General features: G+C 37.7%; 2 protein-coding genes across 2 annotated transcripts; both read left to right on the forward strand.

Moving 5' to 3' along the window:
- The first annotated feature begins 3,589 nt into the window (after positions 1-3,589).
- On the forward strand, positions 3,590-16,115 carry LOC143852545 (YTH domain-containing protein ECT4-like). Its single transcript, XM_077361968.1, has 8 exons — positions 3,590-3,902; positions 7,034-7,082; positions 7,561-7,711; positions 7,800-7,873; positions 7,977-8,462; positions 10,379-10,933; positions 11,013-11,225; positions 15,142-16,115. Exons 2-8 carry the CDS (start codon positions 7,080-7,082, stop codon positions 15,700-15,702), a joined length of 2,043 nt encoding a protein of 680 aa, XP_077218083.1. The 5' UTR covers positions 3,590-3,902; positions 7,034-7,079; the 3' UTR covers positions 15,703-16,115.
- Positions 16,116-16,765: 650 nt separating this feature from the next.
- On the forward strand, positions 16,766-22,859 carry LOC143852546 (GDSL esterase/lipase LIP-4-like). The gene is made up of 5 exons (XM_077361969.1): positions 16,766-17,088; positions 18,135-18,317; positions 19,219-19,379; positions 21,826-22,096; positions 22,411-22,859. Exons 1-5 carry the CDS (start codon positions 16,839-16,841, stop codon positions 22,641-22,643), a joined length of 1,098 nt encoding a protein of 365 aa, XP_077218084.1. The 5' UTR covers positions 16,766-16,838; the 3' UTR covers positions 22,644-22,859.
- The last annotated feature ends 2,261 nt before the right edge of the window (positions 22,860-25,120 follow it).

Here is a 25,120-nt window from a genome sequence, read left to right on the forward strand (position 1 = left end):
ATGATAAATTAGTGTCTCCAAGTGGTGGGAGAGATTTGAGAGGGCACAGCTGAAATGAGGATGATAAGGGGCTAAAAATTGGGAAAATGTTGATAATATTTTGAGTAAGTTTTTTGTTTCCTAATTTCTCAGTCAATCCCTCTAGTATCTATCCTCTCCCATCGTCCCTCACCATTGGGTAAGCTAGGGAAAACAATCATGGTAGCCAAACGCGCCCAATATCTTTCTATAATATATGAAGGGGTTTATAATTATATTGGATTTAATTGCTGACTAGGGTGGTTACTCTTGACTGGAGATGCCTTATAAGATTCAATGTGTTTAATCTTAGTTTGCTCATCATGTGATTTTAACATATTTTCAATATATGGTGTGAAAAGGAAGCTGTAGTTGGCCATAAAAATATATTTAAGAGCTGTTTGGATGCAAGGACAAATTTTCTTCAAATATTTCTTCAGAGAAAAGTTTTCCAGTATTTGGTGAATTTACTTTCCATTAAAATATTTTCCAAGATAAAGAATTCCCATGTTTTTTAAGGAAAATTTAAACAGTACTAATCTTAATTTTTTCCCCACTTCACATAATCCTTTTTACCTTAAATTTAAGAGCACCCTTAGAGTTTAACAATAATGAAGCTAAAATTCATAAAGATAATTTCCCCTATACTTTCGGAAGTCCATTATAAGTGATGCATCAAGCCTAACTTACTCAATATATATACACGTTTTTTTTTTCTCTCTCTCTCTCTCTCTCTCTCTCTCTCTCTCTCTCTCTCTCTCTCTCTCTCTCTCTCTCTCTCTCTCTCTCTCTCTATATATATATATATATATATATATATATATATATATATATATATATATATATATATATATCTCTATGAGAATGGAGTTCCTAAGGTGTCACCTCATATAGCTTATATGAGGTGGCGCTTAAAAACAAAAGGGGCCCACTTTGTTTGGATGATCCAAAGCATTCATTTGATAGGCCCTCACATAGATAGGGTGTGCCCAAAAAATCAACTTCATAGGATCATCCTAACCCTTCCATTTGTGGAGGTTGAAATGGATGGTTATAAATCTCCATAAATATGCCCATTTTTTACCTCCATAAATGGAAGGGTTAGGATGATCCTTTGGACCTGAATCTCATTGATCACTTCCAATATATATATATATATATATATATATGGGAAAGGTGTGCGTACTCGGTCGAGTAGATAAGCTTATCTACTCGGTCGGGTTAAAAACAGTGGGGGCCCACATTTTTGGGGTGATCCAAACCATTCATTTGAAAGGCCCTTACCTAGATAGGGTGTCCACCAAAAATCAGCCCCATAGGATCATCCTAACCCATCCAACAGTGGAGGGAAAAATGGGAAAAAATGGACAAACACAGCTTGTCCACAAATCTGCCCATTTTTCCCTCCACTGTTGGATGGGTTAGGATGATCCTATGGGGCTGATTTTTGGTGGACACCCTATCTAGGTAAGGGCCTTTCAAATGAATGGTTTGGATCACCCCAAAAATGTGGGCCCCCACTGTTTTTAACCCGACCGAGTAGATAAGCTTATCTACTCGACCGAGTACGCACACATTTCCCTATATATATATATATATATTTTCTCTCAACATATGAGGGCTTTGCAAACTTTGCATAAACTTAGGCTGCCCATCAAGGAACTTTAGGAATCATATAGGTTCTCTTGTTCATTTAGGATTTACATTTAAGAGGGTTCCTCATGATTTTTGTAGCAAACTAAAATAGTTGTTCCTTTCCTAGAAAGACATCTCAAGTTACCTCAAACAAATTCACTTGAATCACATTGAGCACTTCCAATTGAGTTACAAGCTTAGCCCTAAGTTAACATTTTCTTTTAATCAAGCTCATTGACCTTAAGTAAAACACCATACCAGTAATTTAAACATTACTTGGGGGGCCTATCCTCTATCCTCTTAGACTTCTGAAGCTGGAATTTTCAGCTATGGTGCATTATCAACATACATTGTCCAGTAGAGCAAAGTGAGAAGAAATTCTATTGGATGATGTAACATTGACAAGTGGTGAATCTCATTGATCGTGACATCCGATCCGATGCAATGCTTTTACCCATGCTTTGTAGTCTCACACGATGTAACACAAGATTCTAAGCTCATGCCCATTGTTATCATCCTTCTCATATATAGCATGAAGTGTCCATACGAGTCTACAGAACCATTGGAGCCTTGACATAGAACAATGCAGGTACAAATCTTGCCTCTCCTCTTAGAGAAATCAGCTTAATAGTATATTTCTACACTAATAAACAAGGGAGATAATATTATCACTCATAAATTTAGAGAACTCCATCCATCAAATAAGACAAACTAACATGGATGGAAGAAGCCATAATAGCTCTGTTCTTCGTGCAGATAAATCCAGGAATAAGTTGTCCTTGGGATTGGCCACCCTGCTTATATAGTTTTATCAACCTCAATTAATTATAAGGGTGCCTATATTAATCCTTTTAAAGAATCACATAAAATTGTTTTGGTCTTTATTGTCCTCCTTTAGGACCTTTACCTTGGTTGAATTGAACAATGCATGAATTTTAAGCTGAAGACCGAGCCGATTCAGTTTGGTTACAGGTAGCTACGTCCTGGAGTAGTGATGATTTATAACTTTAGTAGTCATCAGGGAGGAGACTCGTCTTGTAGTTACCTCGTAGAAAGGTGGTAAGTAGTGTTTGGTTGTCAATCTCGTAGACTAGCGGCAGGGGGTCATAACCATGGTTTTAAATTTCGACCGAAATCTGAAATTTCAGGTTTCGGTCTAGATCGAAATCGCCGAAACGTTACGAAATATGAATTTCAAGACCGAAATTTTGTTTTTCGTGAAATTTCATCAGAAATTTAACGATTTTCACCCAAAAAATCTCAATTTTCTTTATTATTTAATATTTCCTAAAATTTCGTACGAGATAAAATATTAGTTTAATATATTTTATCGGATTTCGATCGAAATTTCGAAGGACCAAAACGCATTCTGAAACAGAAATTTGAAACCAGTCATAACTAATATACAAAGAAAAAGAGAGAAAAAGCATCAATCTCAAGAAAATCCAAGCCAAAAAAGAAATCATCTTTTCTTGTAAATTTAAAAAAATGAGAAAAGGGTTTTTGCGCTCAAGCGCGAATAAGCAAATAAGCTTATTTGCGCTTGAGCAGCAGGGGGCATTAGGGTGAGTGATCAAAATTATTCATTTGAAAGGCCTCATCATGGATGGGGTGCCTACCAAAAATCAGCTCCATTGGATCACCATAGGGTGTCCATTTGTGTGGCGAAAATGGACAAATACTTTTCTTCACAAACTTGTCCATTTTTTGCCCCACAAATTGACACCCTAAGGTGATCCAATGGAGCTGATTTTTGGTGGACACCCTATCCATGAAAGGGTCCATCAAATAAATGCTTTGGCTACCATAAAAAAATGTGGCCTCACCCTGTTTCTGTGCTTGAGCCCAGATAAGTTCAGAAACCATTTCCTCTTTTAAAATAGTAAAAGGTTTTTTTTTTCTAATAAATTGAAAAAATTGCGGGAGTGAACGTCTTGCTTTCGTTTTAGGAAAAGCATGTGGCAAGGTAGATGTTTCGAAAGGGAGGAGGGTAGAGTGGGTATTATATTAGGAAACTACAAACATACAAGGCTCCCCTCTTCTAAACGCTTCAAATTCCAATGTTGTTTTTTCTTGGGAATCACTGGCTTGAATTGCCTTTTTCAAGTAACCCCTTCTTTCTAGGGTCAGAGTTTTCGGGGCTTTTCTGCTTCACAATGGTGCAGAAATTCACCTCTTCTGCAAAGAAATCCTCCGTTTTCCCCCCAATGGTCTTTAATTCCTTTTTGGCGTGGATTAGGGCCTCTTGGGTGTGTTCCTTCTTCCCCTTTTTTTTTATTATTCCGAGTTGATTTTTTTTTTCTGATAAAGATGGTGTTTTGTATCCAGTTTTGTTGAATTCTTTTCTGGGTTTTCTTTTTAATGTTAGAATTCCTGTTATCAAGTTTTTCTTTTCCTATTTCTGTTGAATTCTGTGCTGGGTTTTTCTCCATTTTGTTTTAGGGTTTCTGAGCTGATATTGTCCGACATGAGTAATATAGCAGCTAAATTTAGTTACTGCTTGAGAAATTATGACTTTTTTTTGTTTCAGTGATTCAATGTCTTTTTTGTGTGTGTGTTTATTTTCTGTGTTGGTTGTTGAACTTTGTGATTTGATTGCTATTCTCTGACAGAAATGGTTTGTAGTTATAGACTTATAGTTGCCATCAGTATGAGTTCTTTGGAGTTATATTGTCTAGTCTTTTTTTTTTTTTTTTTTGCATTATATGGGAATTTCTGTCTGAACATTATTTGTTGGAAGACACTAGTTCGTAATTAAACAGTTGGTTAAATTCATGATTTAATTTTTCTGACAATAGTAGTTCATTTTATATTCCATTGGAGGTTATTTGTTAAAAGTTGTTTTGTCTTTCTCTCTTTTTCAAAATTTTTCTTTATTCGCCATTCATCATTGCATATAAGTTTTTGAGGTTGCTTGATTTAAGATTTAAACTTGTGGGCTTTGTCTTGAAGTAGCTGTTTGGAAAATCAGGAGGCCTTTTTAAGCACCAGGTTTTCAAACTTTTGTGAGCTGTTTTCTTTTCTTTTCTTTTGTTTCTTATTGTTGTTGATCTTTTTTCGGAGAGAATTTACTGGAAGATATTGATTTTACAGTTTTGGTATGTCACAATTGATTACCTGCTTCATGTAATAGTTGATAATTAATTGTAGAGAGGGGACTGGTGAACTAATTGTTGATTTTTTTGTGCTCTGTATGGTTCACCTTTTGTTTTGGTGTTGGAGTTTGGGTGTTCCTCTGGTTATTCTAAGCTTTGCTATAGTGTATGTACATGAAGTTGGTACAAATAGGTTTTATTCTGGCTTATAGACATGGTTATGATCAGACATTACATGTCTTTGAATTCCCTGAACTCTTGTAAAATTACCTTCCAAACTAGATTTTGATGCCTGTTGCAAGAAACTGCATCTTGTAACTAACTTCAGCCTATTAAACTATCTCGAGAGTTGGTTACAATAATTTCTACAATTGGAATAACTTGATTGTTAACTGTCTCTATTGTCTCCGTCAGTTGTATTTCTCTAGTTGGTCGTAATAATTTACGTTATTGTTAATTATTAATTTCCAAGCTTACTGCAATACATTTTTTTTTGAATAGTTACTATTTTCATTCAAAAAAGCGGGCCAAAGGTCGGGGACTGAGATGGTCAGTAAAAATAAACAAAGAAAGACATATTAATTGAAACCACTCAAAGGGAATAAAATCGAAGACTTCCAAGGCACTTCTATTAGCTCCAGGGCGAGCTAACTTGTCAGCCTCGTTATTGGCAGATTTCCAAAGATGCTAAAATTTGACTACGTGACCCTCGACTCTAGCGAGGATTTCTTGAATTGTGTCTTCACTTCTCCAGGGGAAATATGATCCATTAACTATCCAATTGGTGACATTTATGGAATCTGTTACATCCTTCCATTATAGTGTGGGCCAAATCCCTTTTTTGCATATATTAGTAAATATCTGTTAATATGGCCTGAACCTCTACCATAGTTCCATATTTCTGTCCCAATGGTCTCAAGAAAATTCACCTCGTGATCCTGCTATGGTCACGAAGCAGACCACTTATGCCCGTTGACCCAGGATTCCACAAGCTGGACCTATCAAATTTTAAATAAGGATGCGTGGCAGAGGTGTCAACCAATTTCAAATTAAGGATGTGTGGCAAAGCTGTCAACTATCTGGGGTTCAACTTGCTCTTTAGGTCATCCTGTTTTGCGGTATTTTGCTTAATTGGACCTCATCCCAAGATCTTCCTATAGTTTTCCGTAACACCCTTGAAATCCATCAACACACAAGTCCACCACACTATCAATGGGAAATATGTTGGCAGTTGCAGAATCCTTTGGAAACTCCTTTAGACACGTGATTGTTCCTTTATTACCATAAGCTCCATCATGTTGCCATTGTCAGTAGTACCAAGCTCCAAAGCACTCGGTCCCTTAAGGCCATAGGGGAAGGCACCGGCTCCCAAATAGATACTCAATGTAGGCCAATTGAGTCCAAACAGCATTGAGCAGGTGAAACATATAGAATTAGACATCCCATGCAAAACTGCAATGAATAAACCTATGATCTACTGTCTCTTTCGCCTCGAGGTTGAGGGTGCAATAGTCAACGGTGGTCATCCTCGGGCTTCTCAGATGGTCCATAGTGAGAATTTTGTTGAGGCACACAGTCCATTCAAATGCACACACTCAGGGGGAGCTGGGGATCTCCAAGCTCTTGCATCCTGGCGAGGTGGACGGAATCAGCATCAAGTACTAATAGAACGATAGAACCAAGAAAGCACCACCTGATTCCCAGGATCGCACCCTCCTATCCTCTCCATTTCTCTTTACAAAAACCGTGCCTAGCCCTTCCGTGAAGCTTGCCACCCTGTCAATCTATCTATTGAAGGAATTCCCGCTGAACTGAAATCTTTAGCTAATACTGCGATCTCGCCTCTCGAGTGAATCTTTGACCAAGCACCCCGGATGCGAAGCCACCAGGAAAAGGTGTGGAAACTTAACCTTGAGAGGCGTTTCCCCACATCATAAGTCGTACTAGAACCAAATATTCCTACCTTGACCCACTTTGAAGCGGATCTCTTTTTGAAAAAGATGTAATCCAGACGTTATACCTATCCCCATGTCATGCATTTTGTTTGTTATTCTGATTTTATATGTTTCTCTGGGTTTTATAATCTTTCTGGAGCTCAGTTTGCTCTGTTTTCTTTTTTTTAGTCACGGTGTTTTATGAAAAAGTGTTATGGGTTTGGAATTATTGCTTTCTTTAATGATCTCTGTGCTCATTTTACATGACTGTGATCTGGGCTGTTTTTTTTTTCCCATGGAAATCTCACTTATACCTTGAGTTCTTGACATTTATTCTAACTTCCACTACAGGGGTGGCGGTGACAATGGTTCTGAAGGAAGACCTGCGGAAACAATTATGGTAATTTTTCATTTATTTTTATAGTTCATCATTTTATCTTTCAAAAAGTTCAAAAATTGAATTTGATCATACATAAGACGGTAGGATCGCATGGTAAATATTAAGAACTTTAATTTTCTATAAAAATTTAAAACTAATAGACGTTAAAAATGGAATAGATCAACCGTTTTCTGCAGTACACGTTGGAAAATGTTGTCAATTTTGTAACATTCAGTGGCTCATTAACTGAAAAACAACTATGCTTTCCGGCATTTTTTCTGAATCATTGTTATCTAGTAGTATGTTTCCCTTAAAACTAATCTTGGAAGCTTTAATATGCATGGATACTGAAACCCTATGCCTTTCCAGTTTTGAGTTGATTGTATGACTGGCTTATGTCAATTGCCAAACAAATAGGATTCCTTTAGAACCTTAAAATTTGTCTCGCATATTACAATGCTGACACTTATAAATATTTCCATCATTATTTTGCTCTCAGATTCAAGGTGCCAATTCAAACCCACATTTGACAGCTACCCCACCTCTCGAAGAAACTGATGTCATGGATAATGAAGTGGCACCCGAGCTCATTGTTGATCAGGGTCCATACTATCCTGCTGCTACCAACTATTATGGGTATTATTGTACAGGTATCTTTTCAACCCCACATCTCATGCTTCTGTTTGATTTACGTCTCGCAGTAGTGGTTCACTCTTGCATTTTGGTTACTATGCATAGGATTTGAATCACCCGGCGAATGGGATGACCACCATAGTTTTTTTGGGTCAGATGGTCAAGATCTCCATTACACGGTAAGTTTTGAATTTCAGTTTTTCTCAATTGAGACAGCTGATATATTGGAAATTGGCATTGATCATATCTTATTCTTCCCAATTCCCCATGATTTTGTTGCAGGGTCTGAAAACTGAAAGTTTGCCTTATGTATATTACACACCTAGCTATGGATATGCGGAGTCTCCTTACAACCCTTACAATCCTTACATACCTGGTGCTGTCATAGGAGTTGATGCCCAGTTTGTAGGAGCTCAACAGTATTACACTGTCCCGGCTTATCAGCACCCAGTTTCTTCTCCTTATTTCCCAGTTATTGTCCAGTCTAGAGCGGATATTTCTCCCGACCCTACTTTGTTTCATTCGGGTGCGTCTAGTGGTAGTATATCCGATAATGCAGGTTCGAAACATATCCCTCCACCAACATCTGCTGTTATAGCCACGCCTCCGCCAAAAGCTAACTCAGGGGATGCCAGAACTAAGCCTTCTCAGACTTCTTCACGTCTGATCCAGTCCTCGGCTATTGCATCACAAAGCAGCCGGTCCACATCACATGGCACTGTTCCCTTCAGTAGTGTCCCCCCGTCAACTTCATCACATGTTACAAAGGTATGGTTTTTTCTTAAATGCATATATTTGCCGCAACCCTTCTATTTTTTGCAGACACATTGATGGAAACAGCCATTCTTTCAGCAGCCATTTCCATTCAAGGAAAAAAAAAACACATTGATGGAAACAAGACTACATTTCTATGATTGAGTAAAGTATCCTTGTAAATGACTGAAGCTCCAAATTAGACCTTTCCTATTAATTCAAGTACTATGAGTAAAGAAGGAAAATGCAGCCTAACAATAGATCCAAAAAGAATATTAAGATGTATATGAAGGGGAATACGGTAAGCCCTAACGGGCTTCAATAGAAAAGAAACCAATAGTAAGGCGATCCTTTTCTTTCTCTCTTTTTCTTATATATATATATATATATAGTAAAAAACCCCAACAAAGAACTGTTCGGACCACATCAGAGGTTGATCCAAACCGTCCATGTGATGGAACACAACATTAATACGTTGTGTCCGTAAAATCATTTCCATAGGCTGATCCTAGCCCTCCAATCTATAGAGGTTTCCATAATATGTTGTTCCTCTTAAGGTGCCTGGAATTCGTAAATATTTTTAAAGGTGTGCTGAATTCGTAATATCCTCAAAAAATTACTAAGGAAAAGTAGTTTTTTAGTAATTGTCATATTTCGATACCTCTTCTTTGTAGTTTTTTCCGTAATTGTCATATATGGGTACCCGTTGTCCGTAATTTCTCTCCTAAACTATACTACGTAATGATTATTATTGCTAGCTTCTTTCGGTACTTATTATTGCTAGCCACCTTTCAAGAAATAGTATTTCCGTGCAGTTTTTCACCACGTCTAATAAGACAAATCTCTGAACACATACAATTGCAAAGGATGAGTGAGACGTCGCCTTTGGAGAAGGTGGCTAGCAAATCATGATTTGCTTTTTCAAATATTTCCAAAAATGGGTAGGATTGAAATTATGTGGCTTTAATGGGTGCCCTTGTTAAAAAGCATAAAGGAGGGGTAGGATTGAAAATATGTGGGTTGAATGGATGCCTTTGTTTAAAAAAGTAAAAAAAAGTGATGTGTAATTCCATAGAATTTTGGGAGAAATTCAAATAATTCTCTCCTTTTCTCTTATGCTATATATATATATATATATATATGAAATGCTAGGCTTGATGGTCCGGTCTATAGTCTATACAAATTCTCTCGCTTTACAAGGGAAATGACTAATCTGCTCTATTTTCAGTTTGTTAACAAACCATTCTGCTTTTATCCCACCAAAACCATGGCAATGTGATCCGTTTTACACCAATTTGAACTATAGGTAGTTGACTTGATGATCCTACATGTCAAGTTTCAACTTTCAAGTCATGTGCCCTATAGCTTGGAGCCCATGGAAGTAATCTTGAATTATGCTAGATTTTGTGACAGCGCACACAGATTAGTCCCTTGTTTCCTTTTGTCTTTTTCTTTACTTTTTGTTCTTTGATTTCATTGACACAGTATATTACATATGCATAACAAAAGTGGCAAACTAAATAGCAAATCAGTCTAAAAGGAGGTGTTTTGCTGGATGCGTTAGTTGTAGGAGCTCACTTTCCATTGTATTTCTTTTGCCGCCTATTTTTTACCTATTGTTTTTGCCCTTCTTGACCTGCTTTGCCTTTTTTTGGGTAGCATTAGGTCGGTCATTGTTGTTTTAACTTTTCTTCTTTTCAATAAAGTTCTGCTATTGGGTCATACAATCGGTGAACAATATTTTACTTGAGCTTGGGAAATTCACGGGAAATTCAGGGTGTTTTTTGTCAATTCTCTCATAAAAAAGAGGGGTCTTTTTAATCTTCTTTTTTAACCCCCATTACTTTAACCACCTTGGCTATATATTTGACCAATTATGGCTCCAAAGATGTAACTGAATGCAGCTCCTTATATTGATGATTCGCTTTCAGGATAAAGTTTCTTCTGGTTCAGTTCAAATGGCAGATCACTTTGCAATCGAAAGGGCTTTCTCTCTCAGGGACCAATTAAAAGTTCTGCCAGCTACTAATGGCTTAGTGGATTTTGGATCAAACACCCGCGGCTGGACAGCCATAGATAAGTTTAGGCCAATGTTTCAATTTGGTGGAGGCTTGAACAGTGGAATTGAAAGCCCGGATGTTCTGGGCATGCAGAACCACGGTCCTAGAACTAACAGGTTTCAAAATCAATCAACATCACCCATTTCTGTCAAAGGCTACACCACAAATACAGGTGCTACTAATTCACAAGGGGACATTATTATTTATGCCGATCAGTATGACAGGAAGGACTTCCCTATTAACTTTGGAAATGCGAAGTTCTTCGTGATAAAATCATATAGTGAGGATGATATTCATAAGAGCATTAAATATAATGTATGGTCAAGCACGCCGAATGGAAACAAGAAGCTCGACATTGCATATGAAGATGCAAAGAGTATATCTAATGGGAAGCCTGGAAGCTGCCCTATGTTTCTTTTCTTCTCTGTGAGTGGCTTGCTCTCCATTTGAATGTCATTTTCAACCCTTGATTCCTTACTGATAAATTGTTTTTGTTCCTGTGCAGGTTAATGCGAGTGGGCAGTTTTGTGGTGTTGCAGAGATGATTGGTTGTGTTGATTTTCACAAGGACATGGATTTTTGGCAGCAAAATACATGGAGTGGTAGCTTCCCTGTTAAATGGCACATAATAAAAGATGTGCCAAATACTAATTTTCGGCACATCATATTAAAGAACAATGAAAATAAGCCAGTGACTAATAGCAGAGACACACAAGAGGTAGGGTTCTTACACTTACAGGTTTGATTACTTTTTTCATCGTTGCACACTGAACTTGTGTGCATTTATTTGTGAAGGAGAATGCATACAAATGATAGCCATGTAATAAGTAATGTTGAAAATGTAGATGTTATAAATAATCTCCACATGTAACATGAAACAAATGATATGATGCGGCCATCATCTTAACTGTTTGATTTGTTGTTTTTTAATATTGGACTATTGGTCCTGTTTTATGTTCATTTTAGGTAGTATTTTATTCCATTTATTTGCATTTTATTTACCCTAGATGGGGGGATGTCTACATCGGCCTGTGACCCACCTTACGCAATTTTCATGGCACACTTATCCTTTTAAAACTCATATTTTATAGCCGTTTAACCTGACCCACTCATTTCTTATTTCCTACATGCTAAACCCCTAAATCCCCTTATTCCTCTTTTGAAGCCTTTTTTAACTTCTTTTCCAGCCCTAGGGGCCCAGGACGTAAACTAGTGCCCTCCATTTATATACCATGAACCCCAAATTAAAAAGCTAATTTGGAAATGATAAAGCATAAAAGATTAAATAACGCCTTCTCCAACAGCTTAAGCTTTTGGAGTAACCGGTTGTTTCACAGGGTATTAGAGCCAAAGGTCCTGTGTTCAAACCTTCTTGATAGCAAAAATCCACATGCAATGGTCAAACCCAAAAGAGGGCCACATGTGCCACATGTAGGCCGACCCTAAAAAGAGGGGCACACGTGAAGGGGAGTGTTATTGTATAAAAGATTAAATAACGTCTTCTCCAACAGCTTATGCTTTTGGAGTAACCAGTTGTTTCACAGGAAAAATCGAAAAAGGAATCCCCTCCCCTCCCCCCACAGCAATACCATGGCCGACTTTTCCTTTTAAAACCGATATTTTTATAGCCTTTAGCCCTGACCAACTTATTTCTTATTTCCTATTGGCTAAACTCCTAAATCTTCCTTAAACCCTTTTTAATACCTTTTCTTTAAACCTCTTGGCCTTCCATATCAATAACATGAACCCCAACCTAAAAAGCTAATTTGGACAAATTGAAAAAGGAATCCCCCCGCTCCTTCCCCACGCACCCACGCACCCCACCCCCACCACCACCACCACACACACACACATTGGGCGTCCCCTTTCCAGTCCACGCATCTTCCCCACCCCTCGCTCACGACTTGGAGACTCTTTCCATCTATTTCCCTTTGCTTCCTTCCCTCCCATTTCACTCTTCTTCTCCTCATCCTCTCTCGGTTGGGACTATAAGCCGTTACCCCATAACCCTTCTTTCTTCTTACATTCTTTTCGCCTTCTCTCCTTTTTATTTCCTTCTCTCTTTCTAGTCCCATTTATCTTTTTCTCTTCTTTTCTCCATTTCCTTCTTCACCCTTTCCGTCTGGGTTCATAACTCCCCTTTCTACCCTTAGCTTTCACCCTTTTTTTATCTTGATTATGGTTTCTTTCTTAATCATGATTTCCTTTTCTTGATCTTGATTCTCTATTCTTTCTCTCTCTTCTTCTTGGCTGAGATCAGCTCCTTGCCTCTTGACAGTAGATACCCCCCCCTCTCGACAGTAGCTATCTCTCTCCCCTCTCTTGGAGACCATCTGCAACAAGAGGACGCCTCGATAATGAGCTAAACGGCTTCTATGCCCATCTTTCTTTAGCCGAAGGTGCGGGATAGAAGCACTTAGCTCTGTTTGCTGGGCCATAGTTTGCGCTGAAGAAAGCAACGAAGCCAAGGGTCTGAAGGAGGTGAACTAGAAAGAGAGAATGATGAGATGGAACCAGCAGAAGGCTCCAGGAAAGCTTTAGATCGAGCCTTTATTAGTAAGCTTAATTGCTTGACCTGAGGATGCAGGGACGGGAGACAAAATGTCATCCCAGGTACGAATACATTATTTCTTTTCCTGTTGGCCTCATATATTTCCCTTGAATTTCAACTCAACCATAACCCTAATAATTCTCTTTTTGTTTCCCTTGCCTCATACCCATTAGCCTTATATCCTATTAGACACCTTTTTGGGCCATTGTTAGACATGATTTTGACATAATTATATATAGATATGATTTATTTGATTAGTTAGTTGATTTTCTCTTTGATTAGCACCTGATGAGTTGATTTTAATTGATGAATTATTTTTAAAGCCTTGGATCTTTATGAAAAAATTAGCTACTTTTGGTTATTATGTGTTGTTATTTTAGCCTTATATCCTGTTGGACACCTTTTGTGCCATAGTTAAACATTAGTTTGACCTAATTATATTGAGATCTGATTTATTTGATTAGTTAGTTAATTTCTCCTTTGATTAGAACCTATTGTTGGAACATTACTTGGATGAGTTAATTTTTATATATGAATTATTTTTAAAACTTTGTATCTTTATGAAAATTCTAGCTGCTTTTGGTTATTATGTACTGTTTATTTTGATTTGGGAATATACGTTAGTGTTAATCTGAATTAGAAACAATTCTTAAGCTCCAAACTTCCCAGAATATGATACACGAACCTTTGATTTGGAAGTTTAGCTTCCAACTTATGATACCCTTTCTGATATCTGCTACTTCTGCCTATATGCTCCCTTTCTGGAAAAGCATTTAGAATTTATTAGGGCAACTTTTTTTAAAGATGGCTCTGTAGAACTCTTTTGATAGGTAAGGATTAAGTTTCAAACCCTGACCTCTAGGCTACCAATTGAAGGCTCTTAGTATGTAACAACTTCAGTCTTCCCAAATCTGTCTGGAAAAAATCATTTTAAGCCTGGAGTTTATGTATTCTTGGGGCTTACCTTTTCCTTTGCTTTCTTTTCCCTCCCAAGTCTAGGACCCAAAATAGCATGCTGATGTTTTAATAGGAACCTTTCCGTCTTTAATGAACATGTGGAATTGTAATTGACCACCCTTTTTTGTCCCAGCAAGGGTGTTAATGCCATTGACTTCTATCATTCAAAACAGCATACTGATGTTTTTATCATTGCTTCAAAATGCGGATGTGGTTCAAAACGGGGCCGAAGAAAATCCTAGTCAACTTGACACGATGCGGTCAAGTACTGGATTGACCTGGCTGAGTACTCTGTTGACATGGACGTAACTTGGGGAGAGCCAAAGGAGTTTTTATTGACTTTGTAGGGAAAAATGCGGAACATGGCCAAGGCAAAACACAGAATGCGGCCAAGGCACAAGGGAGATGACGTGGTGGAGTTATGAAACTATGGTTATAATAGTAAGCTTGCCCTTCTGAAGGAACATGTGGAATTCTAGGGGGCTGACCTTTTTGTTTGCTTTCCTTTCCATGACGTGGTTAAGACCTGAAACAGCATGCTGATTCTTTAATGGTAAACTTCCCAACTGCAAGAGCATGTGAAATTATAATTGTTCACATGTTTTTGTCCTAGGAGGGATGTTATGGCTTCTATGATCCAAAATAGGCTGCTTCGTCTGTTGAAATAACATGTGGAGGTCTAATTGAATTCATGTTTTTGTCATAGGGGTCTTTTAATGGCTTTTATCACCTAAAATTCTAGGCGAGTTTTTTTGTTTTGTCTTTTATCATCTAAAATTATAGGCAAGTTTTTTGTTTTATATTCTTATTTTGTAGCATTTTCTACATCCCAGAGACTTCCTGGTAATAGTGTTGGTATCTGCCTATATTCTTGAGGCTTTATTCTATCATTCAATTTTTTATTTGGAAGTGTTTAGAAAATGGTGAGACGATTACTGAGAAAATCCAATGAATGTTTATAAATCTCAGAAAAGAAATTCAAAATATCCAACTACAGCTCGAGGCTTTTAACCTTGAAAATGTTTTCTATCTGCTTATTGTCATCTACTAGTAGTCTAGTACTATTGATGACTAGTTTTGGCTTGCAAATCCACGAGATACTTAACATACCCGCCTTCGTGTGCAGATAATGTATATGCAGGGCATGGAGATGCTGAGTAATTTTAAAAGTTACCCATTGAAGACATCTATACTGGATGATTTTATTTACTATGAAAAACGACAGAAGAATATACAGGATGAGAAGTCCATTATACTTGGTAAGTTTTTACCCTCGTTTGTGCCCTCCAGCAAACCGAATGGCAACATCAACCAACCCCTGGTGGCAGCTGAGAAACCCACCAAACCTAATGATCCAAACAGCTCAGGCAAGACAGTATTAAATGACAAACATGTCACCGTGAAACTCGATGCCACTGATTCGTCTATTAAAAAGGACACTAAGCATGATGTGACTTCTGTTATGAAGTTCGGCTCTCTCTCTATTGATTCCAAGGGAGGCAACACTAGCAATTCAGGATCTGTGACCGTAGGCAATGTGCCTTTTAATGTTATGCCTGTCAAGGTTAGTGGGTATGGTGAACCTTCCTCTGAGATTTTAACTATAGGGACTATTCCCATCAATCCGAAACCATTGACGCTTAATAAATCAGGCATTGTTTCCACGGATGGAACTCCTCGCCAGTAGAGCAGATGTAGTGTGCATACTCTTCTTCAGCAATCTAGTTGCTAAAGTTTGCATGGGTCAGTGTATTGAGGAAGGTGGGTGCGAATGTGAGCGGATCAGTGCTATATTCAATAGAGTGGGTGCAGGTGCGAGTGCGAGCCTTCAATCTGTTTGCCGAACTGTACCATACTTGTGTTACTAGGTTATAGTAACCGAACTACATCAATTGGAATGCCCCCGAGTTTATTTTTTCTAATTTATTCTGCTGCGGCTGAAACTGCCAACCTTTGGGGAATATTTGGTCAACTTTTTTTAGTCTTTTCTCACTTCATCTGGTCAATAGGCATGGTTTAGTCTTGTGGGGATTCTTCATGTTGGACCTGAGGAGTTTTTTATTTTCGTCAATGGATTTCAAATACAGAAGGATTTTCTTCTGGCCCAATTGTCAACTGCTTCTCTTATTATCGGACACTCTTCTATATTTCTTCACGCAAAGGCACTGACCCTCATCTAACTGAAGCAAGAAAAACAACGAGGCATTATTATTGTGGCTCTAATTTTCACTCTGATAAATGATATTTTCACACCCTTGATTCAACAATGACACTACGCACTTAGTCTTTTTCTAAGTAGCTTTGAATGATTTTAATAATTTGCAAAATGCACAATTTTAAAAGAGGAATATGAAGTAAAAAGTAGAGTGGCATTATTGAAACAAAGGTGTGGGAATATTATATTCATTTCACACCGAGTGTCTTGTGAAAGCAACAGGTAGCCACAACTCAGTAACTCACAAGTCCATAATAAATAGGACTTGTGTCTGGATCGGTCCTTCACACTATATTTATGAAGTTCATTCATGTATATTCTCACGCTGATGCTTTCAACTTCCCAAAATTATGTTATCGAATGAATGTGTTAAAACAAACAGCACCCTAGTGTGGGACACTATAATTGATTGTTAGTGTTGATCCTGACCGTAGAATTTGAATATGGGCCTTCACTTTTTTTCCTAGCAGTCCATTTGGAAGGGAAGATGGCACGTGGGTGGGCCCATATAGACTTTTATATTATAAATATCTCTCTATCTCTTCACGTGCATCATACACACACCAGAACAACACTCTCCGTATCCACTCTATAATTGAGAAAGAAAGATGGGGAGAAAAGGAGTGGTTTTTGTTCATCTTTCGGTTCTGCTATTAATATCGATCTTATTATTTCCCATCAAAACCCAATCGAAATGCGTGAAAAAGCCTATCATTTTCAATTTCGGAGACTCAAACTCGGACACCGGAGGCCTCGTCGCCGGCCTCGGATTCCCAGTCAATCTGCCCAACGGCCGTCTCTTCTTCCGTCGATCTACCGGCCGTCTCTCCGACGGCCGCCTACTCATCGATTTCCTCTGTATGTACCTTCGCATCTCTTTCTTCTTCTTCTTCCATTTTGTTATATCCCCACTCCCTCTTTTCAATAATGCCACGTTTTCCTCTATCTGTAATATGATATCATCAGTCGATCAGAATGGTGTTACCCTTAATGAGATAAGGAGTGTCATTATCAAAACAGGGTGTGTGGATATCACTTCCTTTTCTCAACCTATATTTTACAACCTCTTGATTGGGCCCACTCAAGCGATCTGACCGTTCATCTGTGAGTGCTATCATGGAGATGCCATAGCCAGGCCAGGAATAACACTAGTAAGAGTGATGATCCTAAAATCCAATTTTACTCCTCTTATCCGAGGTGGGATTTCTTGGATATGGTATTTCCAGCATGGGGTCCACTAGATGGACGGTCCATATCATGCTGATGCCAGATGAATAGGCTCAGTCACAGGGTTTGTCAAACCCATTTTCTTTCTTTTTTATATAACTATCATTCCTTGACGATGATACAACAAGTTGGGTTGAATCAACAACTCAGTGGAGGTCTCAACAATTTTACTTTAATTTATAAAGTGAAGATTAAAGGAACAAATCATTTTTTTAGTTTAGTAAAATGATAAATTATTTAGGGACTTGCTAGGACCATTTCTCAGCTGGCTTTTGCATGTGAGAACATCCACCTCAGGTGAATTTAATGAATAAGACAAAATAAGTCAAAATGTTAACCTTTGTGGATGTTCTCACATGCAAAAGCCGGCTGCGAAATTGCCTAGCAAATCCCATCATTATAGAATTATCCATCGCAAAAGGCATTTCGCGGAACGTCTGTTGCATTACAGAGCAGCCACCTCATGAATAATAACAAAATCTGTTGGAAAGTGAGCCACCTCATGAATAATAACAAAATCTGTTGGAAAGTGAGCCTATGTAGCCGCTTTGTCATGCAACACTGCGAAATGCCTTTTGCGATGGACCCTAGCAAATCCTATTTAGGTGACATTATTATTAGCATTTTATTGAGATTATTCCAATCATTTTTCTTGATAAGTTTTTTTTTCCCTGCAGGCGAAAGTTTGAATATGAGTTATTTGAGCCCATATCTAGAGTCTGTTGGTTCAGATTTTTCAATGGGAGTAAATTTTGCTGTAATTGGTTCAGCCACTCTACCTGAATTTGTTCCTTTTTCTTTGAATATTCAAGTCCTTCAATTCCTTCGGTTCAAAGCTCGCATTCTTGAAACTGGACGAGGTGTGGCGTTACTGTCTGAACTCTGAACTTTTTAAAATATCAATCAGTATTATCAATGTAGCATTTCAGATCCCTGAAAGTATTATTTTGAAACTTTTAGGATCTAGAATGACTTCATCACTTAATAGATCTAATCAAAATGATTTTCTAGATCTATTAGAAATTATACTAATCTAACCTTACCTCGATTGTCCATTGTGGAGCTGGATTTTCTACTGCCCGCCTTACGATTAGTTTGTTGGAAGCAGAGACCAACCCCTCATATATAGAAATATGTTGGGCGTGGGGGATTTTGTCAGTGGTGGTGGCTACGTAGAATAAGATGCTTCAAGGTGTGTTACAATTGTCGCTTTCCTTAAGATAATTTTCGCCCTCACCAGTTGGAGAACAGGTGTGCACCGGGTTTCCTCGAATTGCCTCCAAGATACAATGAAGCCAACCAGTCACAATGACTGATGTCTATCAGCGTAATGCATTAACGAAGATAGACCCAAATTACCCATATTTAGCTATTATACATTTCCCAACCTGCTCATTCCACCCATTAGGCTACAAACTGCAATTTTATCTTTCCAATTTATTCATAAAACAGTATTTATATATTTAGACAATTTTCTCTGTAATTTATTAGTATTTACAGAATCAACAGCTTTGACAGAGGTGCAATATCGATTAACAAATAGAATTCAATTGCATATTTTGTTTGTACCTTTGTCTCTCTTTTTTTGAAATTTAAAACAATGTGCTTCCATTGCTCTCATCAACTTCATATGATTTGCAAGCTGGGATGAGGAGGCTTCCTTTCTGCATTATTCTCTTGATTATGGATGCTTTGTGTAGCTTGGATATTTCATTGTCTTAAAAGATTAAATTTTGAAAGTATTTGTAAGTTATATTTCAGATTCGAGATATTTCATTGATGATGGCGCGTTCCATAATGCACTTTACTCGTTTGACATCGGACAGAATGATCTCTCTAATGCCTTCTCTAAACACATGACTTATGCACAAGTCATTGAAAGAATCCCATCCACCCTTCAGGAAATAAAGAATGCTGTTAAGGTGAGTTTTGGCTTTTCTGGGTAGTTATTGATTACTAATGCTGTTTTTCCATCTACTACATCACTCATAAGTTACTTCTCATAATTTTTAGAAGACCAAAACATTGCTTTTTTATGAAGGTGCCCATGCTTTATGTGAGGGACTTGGCCTAAATGCTTAGGCCATATTTGGCACCCTTGAGAAAATATTCCATGGAATATTTGTCCGGCCAGTTCTGAGAGATTGGCCGGAGAGAGAAATTTGAGAAGATGGGAGTGAGAGGGCATTAAAAGCTCCTAAAATTAGGAAAATAAAAAATCAATTTTAAGTGTAGGTAATTTTTTCACTATTTTTAGGGATTTTTTATGCTTGGTCTACTACTAAGTCAGGTCTCCCCTCTCCCACTTTGTCGGCCTTTCTCACACAATTGGGGACACCAATATTCCAAGGAATAGTTTTTCATGGTAGTCAAAAATGGCCTTAGGGGATGAAAGTTAAAGATATTGATGCCAGTAGTCAATGTAAGTTGAAGAGCATGACAACACATGTTTGGGTTGTTTATTTTTGAAAAGGATGTTTGGGTTGTTTATTGAAGTCAGAAGGTGAGAGATCATGCAAGTCACCAGCTATGGTTGGTTTAAGTGAAGTTAGATTCTTGCTATTTTATGATATGGATGGTTATGATGGATATTTTCAAAATACTTTTATTTTTAATATACAAAATTGTGTTATTCAAAGAGACATATTGGTTCGCAATTAGGGGTGGTCATTCGGTTATAACCGAACCGAAATAACCGAAATTTGATAACCGAAATAATTTCGGTTATCAAATTTTGGTAACCGAACCGAACCGAAAATTTGCAAAACCGAACCGAAACCGAACCGATTAAAAATTCGGTTATAACCGAATAACCGAATAGTGAGAGAAAAAGAGGGAAAAAAGCAAAATCTTGGTTTCGATCGGAGGGCTAGGATCATCCAATCAAAATGATTTTTTGAGCACAACCTAATTAAGTTGTGATCAATCAAATGGACGGTTTTGATCATCCTTTGGAGTGCCCATATCACACTTTTTTTTGAAAAAATAATGGTTTTTATCATAAGTTCAGTTATTTCTGTTAACTGAATTTTTTTTTTGAGATAACCGAAACCGAAACCGAATAACCGAATTGCCAAAAAAAAAAACCGAAACCGAACCGAAAAGGGAAAAAACGGAACCGAACCGACCGAACCAATTCGGTTCGGTTCGGTTCGGTTATTCGGTTTTAACCGAATAATGAACACCCCTCTTCGCAATTGAACTTAGGCTGCGGCCCTTGATCAATAGTTGTGGGCATTGTGTCTTTGCGACTTTATTTCATGTAGCCACCTGCAAGAGTAGGGAAATAAAAGCCTTTAAGATAAATCCTTAATTGGCTTGCCTTTCCCAATTCCTTGTTTCTGTACTCCATTACATATTCGTCATGTGTTTCCTACTTCGATCGTATGCATCTCCATAATTCGATTTTATATCATACCAATTTTGTCCCAACAGATTGTTAATGTCAATGTTCTGCTCTAGGTCCTGTGTTTTGTTCTTTTATGCCAATCCTTTCCTTCTTGCTGCATATGAGTATCTATGGCAGAGAAGAGGTTGAACCACGAAAGGATTAGCTGTTTGGCTTTGTTACAGAGCACTGAAAAATGTAGATGTTTTTTTTTTTGAAATGGAGATGTTATCATACAGAAGCTAGTCGTGTCTATTGATTTGAGAGAGCTTATAAGGCTTCCCTAACAATAGTAAGCTATGTTAAGTGGGAGCAGTTTTCTTTTTTGCCTTCCAAAGGACATTTAGGAACTAAGCTGTCGAAAGTAGGATTTTTAATTTTAGTTATTTTTTTGTAGTACAGCTGGATAAACCCGCAACATAAAAGTTGGGGTGTAGAACCCCTGAAGATTGAGCCGTGGTTTCAATCAAAGTTATGGCGAATTGTTTATTGACCATTCCCCACATAGTAGAGGTTTCTGAAACAACGTGGCCTCTATTTTTATCTATTACTGATATTGAGAGTTAGCAGTCTCTTACACCTCTCACATTCTCGTATTCCTTCACCCCTTCTCCTTTTTCAGTAATATTAATCCTTGTTTTTATTTGATTGATCATAGATTGTACACTATTCTTAGTTCTTTTCATGAGCATGAAGATTGCAACAAACTAGCTCTCCTGAGAAGCTTACCTTTTAAATGGGTTTTCTTACAATAGATTGGAACAGGACATATAGATGAAATTTACAAATCCTCTAGCACTCTTGTTGGGGAAATACTTTCAAAAATTTTGATCATTTTGGTTGAAAATCAGAACGGTTGGAATGCAAATTTAGGATTGTCGTTAGTTTGATCATTTTGACTTTCGAGAGACCCAAGTGAGGCTTTTTGTAGACTTTTGAATAACTGAGATGGGTGTTATTTCTTTTTGTATTCAATGCAGACTATATATGAACATGGTGGCAAGAAATTTTGGATACACAATACTGGGCCCTTGGGCTGTCTGCCTCAAAAGCTTTCCTTATTTAAGAAAGCTAACGGAGATCTTGATGTGTGTGGATGCATTAAGTCCTTCAACGATGCTGCGAAAGCTTTTAATGTTGGATTGCATGATCTCTGTGAAGAAATGAGATCTGAACTGAAGGATGCCACCATCGTTTATGTTGATATATACGCCATCAAGTACGATCTCATTGCCAATTTTGCAAAATATGGTAAGCATAATGTCAAATCATAAATCTGAAGTACGAAAATTTTTTCTTTATCTCTTTGCCATAGTTTTATGATATTTCCACCTTATATGTTGATGGGCCATTAAAATCTGTGTATATTTTTTACTTTGAAGTGTTTACCCATATTAGGCTCTGGATTTTAAACTGTTATACAATTCAAATTTAGAAGACCATGGTTCTTATTGTGTCTAGTCACCAGTATAGTTTCAAGAATCTGTTTTCTCATTCGCAGCTTCGCAATTGTGAGATACTTAGAGTTTTTGGCCTTACATATTGACATATCATTGTCTCCTTAGGTTTCACAAATCCGTTAACGGCGTGTTGTGGCTATGGTGGACCTCCATACAACTACAACATTAATGTTACATGCGGTCAAACCAGCTACCAAGTTTGTGGAGAGGGATTGCGATATGTAAGTTGGGATGGTGTTCATTTCTCAGAAGCTGCCAATTCTATAATTGCATCGAAAATACTCTCTACAAACTACTCTGAGCCCCAAATCAAGTTTGATTACTTCTGCCAGGCTTGATCATTTACTAATATAAAGTCTTTACACATGTGCAAGATCTGCAAGCCAATCTTCCCTTCTGATGGAAATGTTTTAAACTTTAATCCCTATTTGGATTGCAGGAAAAACATTTTTGGCAGAACTTTTTTTTTTTCTTAGGAATTTTTTTCCTATTCATGGTTTAGAGGAAAATTATATGGTTATGGCTTATTTAGAGAGATATCATCATAAATTGAAGCCCCCTCTAAATAAAACTTGAACCACTCTTGTTCAAGTTTTTTTTTTCCTTCATTTATCAAACAATGGAAAAGCAGGAAATACTGGAAAAGTTTTTCCTTTCCAAAATATTCCTACAATACAAATAGGGCCTTGGAATGTTTGGCCACCACGAGTAAAATTCACGAGAATTGTGAGGATTGATTCATCTCCTCTTCTTCATGCATAAGCTTCACTTGGGCGCTTGAGGTGCAGTTTGCACTTTGCATTTGAGCCACTCTTTAATCATTTGGTTTTTCAAGTGGTTCAGAACCAAGTAGTCACGAACCTGGTTCCTCCCTCCTTGAGCTGCATAGAACGATGTGTGACCCCTTGTACATCATGAATTCATGATGATGTTGGCATTAGCATGATATTATGATGACATAGGCATGAAAGTTGTTTGGTTTGATATTCTACAATAGCTAAGAATCCTAGTTTGTTTGAGATTAAGAATTTTAGTTAGTTTAAGATTGAAAATTTTAGCTTGTTAAAGATTGTGAATTTTAGTTTTTTTAAGTTTAAGAATTTTAATTTGTTTATAATTAGGGATTGTAGTTTGTTTAAGACTACGAATTCAAGTTTGTTTATAATAAGAACTTCTAGTTTGTATGGGATTATGAGAATATTTGTTTTATATTATACTTGTAACACCTTCTTCATGAAATTTTTCTAAAGGATTCATTTAGCCGACCCCAACTAATTTGGGACAAAGGCTTTGTTGAGTTGAGTTGAGTTGAGTATTGTACTTGTAACAACCTTAGAAAGAGATGCCTTTTGATGGGGATGAAATATGGAATTTGAGTTGGAGCTTGGAGGACTCCTAGCCATTCAATTAGAGGACTTCGGATCATGCTAACGAATGATGTGGTGGGGTTGGCTCTCTAAGAGACGTATCTGCTTACCTATTGTAGCAAAATTTGTCCAATGATCCTAACCATCTGTGTGTTAGGCATTTCTATGGATGGGCTGTATGCCAAACTCCGATCTCATTTGATGATTCCCAGCCTCCAAGAGCAGTATTCGTCACTTTATCACATGCCCTCACACACCTAAACATATCAGGGTAGCCGAGCTAAAACATTGAAATGTCGTGGAAATGGGACTATCACTCCAGATCAAGCTGAGTTACCTGAACTTAGGAGGAATTCTGACTGGCCCCCTAGTTACCATGACATCATTCGAGGGATCGCATTAATGTTGTGAAATCTGACTAGCCCCCTAGTTACCATGACATCATTCAGGATGCATCATCATCCACCACTAACCATCCTCAAGCTCCATCCCCGTGCCTTATGCCTTCTTACTACTGCTAACTGAATAACACATGGACACCGGTTGTTCCTTCTACAAGCAATATCATGAGTTGCATATGGGTCTTTAAAACTAAACTTTGAGCTGATGGTTCCCTTGAAAGACATAAGACACTGGTTGTGGTCAAATGTTTCCTTCATCAACAAGAGATTGACTTCACAAATACGTTCACTCTAGTAGCAAAGACACTTACGGCTACCATTTAGCTTTTTCTTTCACTGGCCTCCTCTCATAATTAGCCTCATCGAAAATTACATGTTAGCAATGCTTTCCTCCATGGCCATCTCACGGGAGAAGCATGGTTTTAAATTTCAGCCGAAACGAAACGTATCGGCTGCGACTGAAACGAAATTTACATGAAGTTGTTTCTTTACAAGATTTTGGCGAAATTTGGGTTGAAATTTCGTTTTTAGCCTTTTTATACAAAGTTTCCACCGAAATTTATGAAATATTCACCGAAATAGCCAAAATTTCCACTGAAATCGCCGAAATTTACACTGATTTTTTTGACATTTTGGTCGAAATTAAAAAAAAACGAAATCATAATCATATTTTTACAGGATTTCGGCCTAAATTTCGGCCCGAAACCAAAACGTTTTGGTTTCAGTGGTGACCGAAACCGACACCGAAACCGAAACTTAAAACCTTGGGGAGAAGTACATATGCAACAACCACCAGATTTTGTTGACCCTACTCATCCTCAAACATCACAAAGGCGTTTATGGTCGAAAGCAAGCCCCACATGCCTGGTTCAATCGCTTCAGTTTTTTTCTCAACGCGACCTTGTTAGTAGACATAATGACCCTTCGCTCTTCTTTTGACTTGGTGAGAAAGCTGCTCTTCTGACTTGGTGAGAAAGGTTCTATTTTTCTCTTAGTTTCTTCATTCTCTTTTGAAGTGTTACAACATTTGCGATTTTGGACCTCCTC

This window comes from Tasmannia lanceolata, unplaced genomic scaffold (genome assembly GCF_043159265.1).
Source record: "Tasmannia lanceolata isolate RefF3 unplaced genomic scaffold, GAP_Taslan_0.1 ptg000019l, whole genome shotgun sequence".
NCBI classification, from domain to species: Eukaryota; Viridiplantae; Streptophyta; class Magnoliopsida; order Canellales; family Winteraceae; genus Tasmannia; species Tasmannia lanceolata.

Bases quoted from the DNA above. Each gene is read 5' to 3' on its own strand.
- LOC143852545 (XM_077361968.1), top strand. The intron at 7,874-7,976 runs GTAAGTTTTGAA...ATTTTGTTGCAG, and splicing joins GTCAAGATCTCCATTACACG to GGTCTGAAAACTGAAAGTTT. The intron at 10,934-11,012 runs GTGAGTGGCTTG...GTTCCTGTGCAG, and splicing joins CTATGTTTCTTTTCTTCTCT to GTTAATGCGAGTGGGCAGTT.
- LOC143852546 (XM_077361969.1), top strand. From the start codon at position 16,839: ATGGGGAGAAAAGGAGTGGTTTTTGTTCATCTTTCGGTTCTGCTATTA. The intron at 17,089-18,134 runs GTATGTACCTTC...TTTTCCCTGCAG, and splicing joins CCTACTCATCGATTTCCTCT to GCGAAAGTTTGAATATGAGT. The intron at 19,380-21,825 runs GTGAGTTTTGGC...TATTCAATGCAG, and splicing joins AAATAAAGAATGCTGTTAAG to ACTATATATGAACATGGTGG.